Source organism: Phaseolus vulgaris, chromosome 5 (genome assembly GCF_000499845.2).
Source record: "Phaseolus vulgaris cultivar G19833 chromosome 5, P. vulgaris v2.0, whole genome shotgun sequence".
Taxonomy (NCBI): domain Eukaryota; kingdom Viridiplantae; phylum Streptophyta; class Magnoliopsida; order Fabales; family Fabaceae; genus Phaseolus; species Phaseolus vulgaris.
The window spans coordinates 35596524-35606504 of NC_023755.2; the positions used below are offsets into that span (position 1 = coordinate 35596524).

At 25.8% G+C, this 9981-nt stretch overlaps 1 protein-coding gene across 1 annotated transcript; it reads left to right on the forward strand.

Annotated features, from left to right (window-relative positions):
• Nucleotides 1-2737: 2737 nt before the first annotated feature.
• LOC137834391 (aluminum-activated malate transporter 8-like) lies at nucleotides 2738-5317 on the forward strand. Its single transcript, XM_068642448.1, has 6 exons — nucleotides 2738-2990; nucleotides 3213-3340; nucleotides 3670-3724; nucleotides 4255-4370; nucleotides 4488-4631; nucleotides 4919-5317. The coding sequence occupies exons 1-6, from the start codon at nucleotides 2738-2740 to the stop codon at nucleotides 5315-5317; spliced, it is 1095 nt and encodes a 364-aa protein (XP_068498549.1).
• The last annotated feature ends 4664 nt before the right edge of the window (nucleotides 5318-9981 follow it).

Genomic DNA, 9981 nt, shown 5'->3' on the forward strand with positions numbered 1-9981 from the left:
TAGGGGGTATCCTGGTCTTGCTACTTGTGGAGGTATTTTTCGTGGGAGTATGGGAGAATTTATTGGTGCTTTTTCAGCGTCTCTTGAAGTTCAAACTGCTTTGGTTGCTGAGTTTTATGGAGTTATACATGCTATGGAGGAAGCTCAAAAAATGGGACTTACTAATGTCTGGCTTAAATGTGATTCTGCCTTGGTTTGTGCTGCGTTTACTGCTAGGACTAATGTTCTGTTTACTGCTACGTTTACTGTTAGGGTAACTCATATTTTTCGTGAAGGGAATGCGTGTGCTGATAAGTTGGCTAATTTAGGATTTATTCATAGAGAATCTTTTCATTGGTATAATAGACTCCCATCTAGTCTGTTCTTAGAATTCTTTATGAATAGGTATAATCTACCTATGTATCGTTTGTGTTAACATATGGGTTTTGGTCTAGTCCCCCCATATTTTTGTATTTTCTTTCTTTTTTTCTTTTTTTAATTATATTTTTTTTTTCATGTGATGGCAGATGATTGTTGTTACTTGAGGTGTCAGCTTAGCTGAGATGTCAAGTTGCATAGTGATGCCTAACACGAAAACTTTATAAAAAAAAATGTTTATTTTTTTATATTAATATTTGCTTAGTATTTTTTTATTTAATTTACTATTTACATTTACATTTATATATATATATGTATATTTAATTATGTAAATTATATTTTTATACAAAATATTGAAAGAAAACGTGTCAAATAAATCAACAAAACTTAAAACGGGATGAAAGTTTTTTTTGTATATTAAAAGATTTTAAAGAAGACGACAAAATTGTTTTTGAAATAGAGATTAACATAAAAATAATGAAATTCAAACTATTGACTTTTTATGATGAATATTTTTTACATAATTGTTTATTGTTAGTTATTTACTTGAACAATGTATTTATTTACAATGTATTATTTATGTTTATGCATTGTTTATATTAATTTTAATATGTTTAATTTTTTATTTATTTGTATATACTGAGTTTTAGTTCTTACATATTAATACTAAATTTGTAGTTTTATTTCTTATATATTAATAATTATTTTGTAATTTATTTATTTATTAATATATTAATAATACATATTTCTCGTGCAATGTACAGGTTAAAAACTATACCACAAATGAATAATAAGGTTTTAGATGTTAAAGTTGATAGCTAAACATTGATAATTAATTAAATATTAATTTAAAAATGATTTATTAATAATATAAATTATTTTAAATATTAATAATTTTTTAGTATTTAAAATAGTATCTAATTTGATTAAGATAGTAATTAATTTTTTTTTAACGAACACCAACAAATTTATATTTTTACATTTTTTTTATTTTTAATTGTGTTAATAAATAAATTTTACCTGAAAATTTGTTTAAGGTGATTCATGTTCTTACTTTGAAGGAAACGCTTCTTATACAATTTTTTTTTTAAGTTAAAGAAATTGAATGTGTAATGTAGAATCTTTCCAATGGTATGTTTCTTTAACATACATTTGGTTTCTTTAAAAAACTGTCAGCGTGGATGTTCTTGTTTCCAACATACCAAAAGGGGTTGACCAAAAATCCATTAAATCCAAATTTGCTCAACTATTGGATTGTTGTAATCCAATATAGATTTAAATAATTGCATTAAAGTTAAATCTAAGTTTATATTTTCTAAAAAAAGGTTAATTTTTTTTATAAATCTAAAGCCAAAATTGGCTGGGAATCCAAATCTATATTTTTTAAGAAAATAATTTTGATGTTCAAAAATCAGATTTTAAAATTAACATTTTAAAAAGTTAACAAACCGATCTATAAACACACGAATTATTTTCTTTTAGAAAACAAGAATTTAAATTTAAAATTAAAATTAATTTATTTAAATATAAAAATTCAAACTGAACTTTTAAAAAGTATAGGTTTGAACTTAATTTAAATATAATTATTTAAACTTAAATTAAATTAAATTAATGTAATTATGCAAATTTACATTTTATTTAAATTGGATCTTTCCATATCTGCCCCTGCATCAAAACAATGAAAAACTTCATCCATATATTCTTAATTTCCATCTAATTTTTATAAGTAATTCCCATCGAAAATCTTCCAATGGTTTCGTCTATATCACTACAAGAAAATCATAAAATAATAACTAATTTTAGAAAAAAATAATAATTAGTTGTTATATGATTAAATTAAAAATTATTTTAAAAATTAAAAAAATTGTTTTCTAAATTGATATCTTAATTAGCAGCTATCAATTTTGAGAGATATTCACAGTATGTTCACCTTAATATTCCCCTACATCTACACCTTATTCTAATTAAAAAAACGTGACTAGTAAAAAAAAAACAGTTTTAATATTTAAAAAAATGAGTTTTTCGATTTAAAAATAGGCACGATTTAATTATCGAATAAAAAAATCGTAACCTTTTCTAAAATTTAACGTTATTATCTGTCTCTTAACTCTTTCACCCTCTTTCCCTTTGAATTAAAACAATAATAATGACAGATAATATAGTAAATTTTCATATCAATGACATGCATCAATTGATTCATACGCGTATCACGTGTATGTTTCTCTTTCACAGTTCAACTATACAACTACGCTATCTTTATGAAACACGACTGTCTTGTTTCCACATACTTTTCCAGAAAATAAAACCTGTCTGTTCACACTCATACACACACATATATATACACACCAAGCGTGCGTAGCTCATTAAGAGAACAAGAAAAATGGAGAACCCAGGGTGCACTCATGCATGGAGAACCCTAGCCGAGAAACCACGAACCATGTTAGTTAACTTCACAAAGATGGTGGTAAAACTTGGAAAAGATGACCCCAGAAGGATAATTCACTCCTTTAAGTTCGGATTTGCTCTGGTATTAATCTCCATTCTGAAATATTTTCGTCCCTCCTTTTATGCTTTTGGCGACAACATAATGTGGGCCGTTCTCACCGTCGTTCTTGTCCTGGAGTTTTCTGTGGGTGAGTAACATTCTTTTAATTAGGATTAACTTCCAGGTTTAATATGTTTTTCGTTGTAACTTTATATCATGGATTATAGTATGCAAATGATTGGAATAAGTCTTTTTTATAGTACTGAAACAAGAACAAATTTCGTGTTATGGTATTGAAACAGAAAATATATTTAACTCTTTCTTTAGTTAACAATGTTAGATATAATGCATTCTTCTGTAACATCTTTAGGTGCAACACTAGGAAAAGGTTTCAACAGGGTGTTGGCGACGGGGTCTGCTGGTGCTCTTGCTGTTGCACTCCGTAAAATAGCAAGTTATTCTGGAGATAAAGGAAAGCTCGTGTTGACTTCGGTCACTGTATTTTTCGTAGGTAATTACATTGTTAATTAACTAATTTACTGATACTTAATGGAGAGTTATTTAGAATGAGACGAAGTTAATTAATTTAGAAAGTGTTGAATTTGACAGCTGGAACGGTGACGTTTATGAGATTTTCCCCGCGACTGAAGGCGAGATATGATTATGGGATGATTATTTTTATATTGACCTTTTGTTTGGTATCTCTTTCTGAGAATAGTGAGAATGATTTGTTAGAAGTTGCTCAAGAGAGGTTATTAACGATCATTATTGGGAGTTGTATAGCTATTACGGTATGTATTTGCATATTCCCCGTTTGGATTGGCCAGGATCTTCACAATCAGATTGCTTCCAATGTTGTAAAGCTCGCAGAGTTCTTAGAAGGTAATAATCTGGTTTCATTTTCGGTACAATCAAACCTAATAATATTTTTCATACCTAAATCTTGAAAAATGTCCTTCATGTACTCTAATTTTGAATTTCACTATGGAAAAAAGGCATTTAAAATGTACAAAGTGCAAACAAGTATAAGTGTTTTTTTATCACATATATTACTCATTTGATTTCGTATGTGATCTTATATTTGATTCTTAATTCTAGAAAATATTCAAAGAAAAAGATGCACAAATAGAATTTATCAGAAACCTACTTTGACTTGTTGAATTGGTAAAATTCAAAAAGTCTTAATAATGTCAAATTATATAAATAAAGACATTTTTTACCATTTTATATTACTCATATATTCACTGATTTTCGAGGATGGATTTAAATATCTTGTCCATTTAATAATATTACACTGATTAAAAAGAAGAACGATAAAACCATGTATGACTTTTAAGAAAACTATGAATCTTTTGCCATGAAAGTAAATTACTGTGGAAATTTAAAGCTAACGAAAAAGCGGCAATCTGCAGGATTTAGAGATGAATACTTCAACAATTTGGAGAATACAGCAGAAGCTGAGAATGATAAGCCATTTCTCCACAGATATGAAAGTATCCTCTCCTCAAAAACTAGTGAAGAAACCATGGTAAACAGCAAAGCAGTTCATGATTTCTCATATTTTTTATGCAGAAAATTAATATCACCCCAACAATATATACTCATCAGTTAATCTGCTATGTTTAATTTGTTTTGGCATGCATAGGCTGTTTTGGCAAGATGGGAACCTTGTCATGGCAGGTTCAGATTTCGCCATCCATGGAACCAATACTTGAAGATTGGAAACCAAATTCGGTTGTGTGCTTACAAAATTAAAGCTCTCAGTGTCTTCCTCCTCCGCTCTGATACGGTATTTCACATTTCTTTTGAAGATCCCGTGGATTTCCTTTGATAGCTTTTCCATGCATTCAAACCACACTCAATAATTTGAAACCGCAAAGAGATGAAAAATAACTTACTATTATGCAGATAAAGTGATGACTTTCAAATACATTATTAGGTCTTAGGTCATCAAGTGTCAATGTGTTTAATTTTTAATAATACTTATTTATATATCATGTAAAGATTAATTAGTTGGGATATAATTAGTAATTTAAGATCATTTAATAACACTGTTTTTTGTGTTTTGCCCTTCAGACCCCATATGAATTTCGAAGCAGGATTGAAGAGCCATGCACAAACATCATAATGGAATCTGTGAAGGCTCTTAAGGAATCATCAGTGATACTTAAAAACATGGCTAAGTCACCAATGCCAAATCCACATGTGGCGAATGCTAAAAATGCTGCTGAGTCTCTTAAATCCGTTCTAAGAACAAATCCGTGGGAAGGAGCTGATCATCTGGAGATAATACCAGTGGCTACAGTGGCATCACTTCTAATTGATTTAGTTTTTTGTGTTGAGAAAATTTGTGAAGCTGTTGATGAACTAGCAAACCTTGCAAATTTTGTGCCGTCTGAGCTACTCCATCGAGGAACAGTGCAACCTATTTCTGATAATGATGGTTCGGTTCATGTCATCTCCATTGCTGAATGACCATCGTCACAATAATTAAGAAGAAAGACTAATAACGAAATTGGTCAAATGTGCTGGTGTATATTATTTACTTATTAGGTTTTTTAATATTATATATTCATTAAGATAATCTACATATATATTTATCCAGATCAATCAAAATATTTCAATCATATATTTATATTGATTTTTCTTCAGGTGGTTTGATGTTATCACACTTATTTGCAATCTTATTTAAAGATGTTCGACTATCATATAATTAAGTGAATGACTTTATAGCTTCCAAGTTTATTTTGAGATTTTTCGTGGAAATTTGTTAGTCATAGAAGAAAAAAGTTTGTCATTTGAATTCACATCTTAATATTTGTCTCCATATAAAAAAACATGAGATAATATTAGTTATATTGTTAAAAATACAAATGATGCCTTACCTAATATCTTAATAAATAAATAACAATTATTTTTCTTTAGCTAACTTGTTAGGAGAAGCTATAAAATGTTTTCTTCTTAACAAGATAATTTTAATCCATACAAATTGATTAAGAAATACAAATTAAGATTTAGGGTCTTGTTTAGTATTTTTCTTAGTGCTTTAATCATTTTTAAGGCTATCACTATAAGAAAATTATTAAATAAAAACCAATTTTAGAGACCAAAAATAATTAGTTACTTGACTAAATTAGAAACCATTTTAGAGACTAAAATTTTTTTTAGTTTCTAAATTAGTTTCTATTATTGTTAAATAATTTATAAATTAGTATCTATTTAGTTACTCAGGTTTTTTTTATCAAATTTAGAATCTAAATAATTGGTAATTAAAACATTAATAGCTAATTAGATACCAATTTAGAAACTACTTAACAATAATATAAACTAATTTAGAAACCAAAATTTCTTTTAGTATCTAAAATGGTCTCTAATTTAGTTAATATAATAATTAATTATTTTTTTTCTCTAAAATTAATTTTTATGTAGTGATTTTCTTGTAGTGTCTGGATACAGATAATTTATTTATTTTTATCCAATTTAAATTTAGTTAATAAATTAAAATCTTTTAATTAAATATGGAATTTGATATCATAAAAAAAAGAGTTAAGGATATTATTCAACTAAAAGAAAAAACAAAATATTATTTAATATAGTAATAATGGTGTGAAACGAAAATGGAAACAAATTATGAAAGTTTGTCTCATATTTGATTTTTTATTTTATTTGTCATTGTTGTTCTTATCTTGTAGGCGTGTATGATGATGAATTTATGTTGTGTTTGTAGAGGTTGAGATTGGAAAGGGAAGAAAAAGAGAGCGAAAAATAAGTTTGTTTGAAAATGAGTGAAAATGAATTGAAAATCGTAGATAATATAATTGATGTGATTGAAATATAAAAATATTTAATTGTATAATTAATTGATTTTATAATATACTATGATCAAATTTAGAAGGTTAATATAATTTTACTTAAAATAAAAATGAATATTTATATATAAAGGTTTATATATTTATTTATAAATTTGTGTTTGAAATTTTTAATTAAAGAGAAAAAGTTGGAGTTAATTGATTATGATCAAAAGCCTATGCAATTTTCAAATAAATGCATGCGTATTGTTTTGTTTAATATTCACGTATATTATGGGAGTAAATGCGTAATTGCTCAAACACACGATAAATAACTCCTCTTTTCATAATTTTTAATAGATGTTGCCTCAAACAAGACAGTGAGTAGTTCTTCTTTTCTACAAATTTTATACAACCATTTTTTTAATCATAAAATGTGGTCAATGAGGAATTCTTTTAGGATAATTTATTCTAATAAAAATTTAAATATTTTATTGCAAAATATATTTTGGAAGAGACAAATTTTTATCCAATTTAAATTTGGTTAATAAATTAAAATATTTTAATTAAATATGGAATTTAAGATCATAAAGAAAGAGTTAAGAAGGATATTGTTCAACTAAAAGAAAGACAAAATATCATTTAATATAGATAATAATGATGTCAAACGATAATGCAAAACAAATTGGTAATGCATTTAGTTATTTAAATGTGATAGTCCCCTAATTGGTTGGAGGAATGCATGCAGTTCAATTTCAAACACTCATGATTAGATAAGTAATATATAAACTATTGTGTTGTATTCATTAAAATCAAACTTCCTAATCTAAAAACTTACGATATAAACTGTATTCTTCTAGTGTGATTGGTTAGAAGTTTGATCACATTGTTTGAATGTCCAATCGATAAAGAATAATTTGATTTGGTAGAGTTTCAATGAACATATAATTTTATATTTTTAGTTATCATCTATAAACGTCTCTATCTTTATAATTTAATTTCTAATTGTTATATGAATATATTATTATATAATTTCTCAAAAAAAGAATGATCATAATTTAATTTCTAGTTGTTATATGAATATATTATTATATAATTTCTCGAAAAAAGGATGATCAGAAGATGTTATAAAAAGGAGAAAATCCTCAAAAGAAAGGTTTTTATTAACTTATCGTCGGAGAAAATTCTCAGTGGAGTTCTCTCATCTTATTCTGACTCCAAACATTCAAAAACTACAATTATAAAAGGATTAAAGGATGATTCTAAACTCCAATTTGACGAGAACATAAATCATAACAAAGATTTATACAATAAATAAGAAAACCAATTTGTGAGAATACTTACAATTTTTTTTTTAAGTTTTGCTTAACATCCTTATCTATATTAAATTATATTTTGTATTTGTTTTAGTTGAAGAAAACTTTTTAAATTTTCTTATTTTTTTTTCATTTTATCAAATTTAATTTAATTTAAACAACTTAATTTATTAACCAAATTTGAATTAGACTTGAAAAGGATAATCATTTAACAATATCTAAAAAAACTACAAAACAAATTTATCCATTCTATTTTCATTTTACAAAACTTAAAAAAAAGATAGAAGTCGTGATGTGAAGTTTTTCTGAGATAACACTATTTTCACTTTTATTTCTCCATCTAGTATCTTTTGGTTTTTATTTCTCTATCTAACATCCTTTTGTTTTTATTTTCCTATCTAGTACGGTTTTAAAAATAAATTAAAAAAATGAAAATTTTAATTTTGAATGCATTAAATAAATAAATGAATTGATTGTAAAAGAAATAAATATTTTTAATGTTTAAAGTAGTTGGAAATATAATTAATGAATAAAGAAATGAGTTTTTACAAAATAAAAATAAAAAAATAATAAATTAAAATTGTTTAGTTTAAAATTATTTTTTATGGTAAGAATGAAGAAAATAAAAACTTAAATCCTACAACAACATAAAAATTGAATCTGTATCATAAATTAGTATTTATTTTTATTATTGTTAATGATGTAATAATGTTAATTTTAAATAAAAAATACAAGAAATATTTATAAAAAAAAAACTAAAGTCAATTAGTATTAATTAGATTTATTTTTATTTTTTTATATCTTTTCTCTTTATCTTATTTTATTTTGTATTTATTTTATATTTTTTGTTTTTAGTTATTATTATTTTTTCTTTCATTCTTATTTATTTCTGTTTTTGTTTTTATTTTTATTGTTGTTGTTTTTTTTTATATTTATTTATTTTTATTTTTATTTTTTCTTCTCAATTCATTATTACATGGAATAAACACAAATTTATTTATTTGTGTGAAGATTGAAAATAAACTCTGACCCTCTTCCCCACCCACTCTCAAAACTATTGAAACAAATAAAAAAAAAAAAAACACATCCCTCCCTCCCTCCCTCTTCTGCAAATAGACACAGCAGTAGTAATATATAATTGATAAAACTTAAATTTAAGTTACCAACCTAATTACGAACTTAAGGTTTCATAGAGATGTATAATATGATATTAAAAAAATAAACAAAATACTAACACACTTGGAGGCATAATCTGATCTGGAAAAGTAACATGCATAACCTGAGAATTAGATGTAAAATATCAATTCTGTACATCATACCAATGATAATTTGGCCCTACGATGTTTATAGTAAAAAAAACATGAAAGTAGTAAATGCTGTACGCTATTAAAGTTGGCTCTCGAACAAATTTTTTTTTGTAAGAATTTAAAAAACAAAATAAAAAGAAGTTACTTTATAAGTTAAAATTATTCATACCAAAATTAAAAGGTAAATATTTAAAAAAGTCATTTAAAGAACTTCTACAAAGTAATTTATGTTTAAATTAATTTGAAGTTATAAATATATATATATATATATATTCTTATTTTCCTTATCTTAGAAGTCCTTGTAAAGAAACTTGTCTAAATAAACCAAAACTATAATCTCCATATGAAAGACACTCATCTCATACACCAATTTTTGTTTGGACAGAGATATACACTAGAGTGCATTCTTTTTTTTTTATCAGCAAAGAATTAAATAAATTAAAGGGGACACTTCAGGGGTGTCCCAACCCTTATACAGAATCAACAACAGCAAGTCTAAAAACAATTAAAACAGGAAAATAAAAATAGAGATGTTGCATGCCTAATCTTTTCATCAAAGCTTGGGCTCATAACAATAAACGTGAGCCAGGGTCCATTTCCTCTGCAAAGCATAAAAAAAATTGGCCCCTGAAAAACAAAACCAGCTCACGTGAAAAGCTGTACATACAACTTGTACATTCCATCCTTCCCATGCACCATCCATATCTGCTCAAGAGTACAGAAAGTTG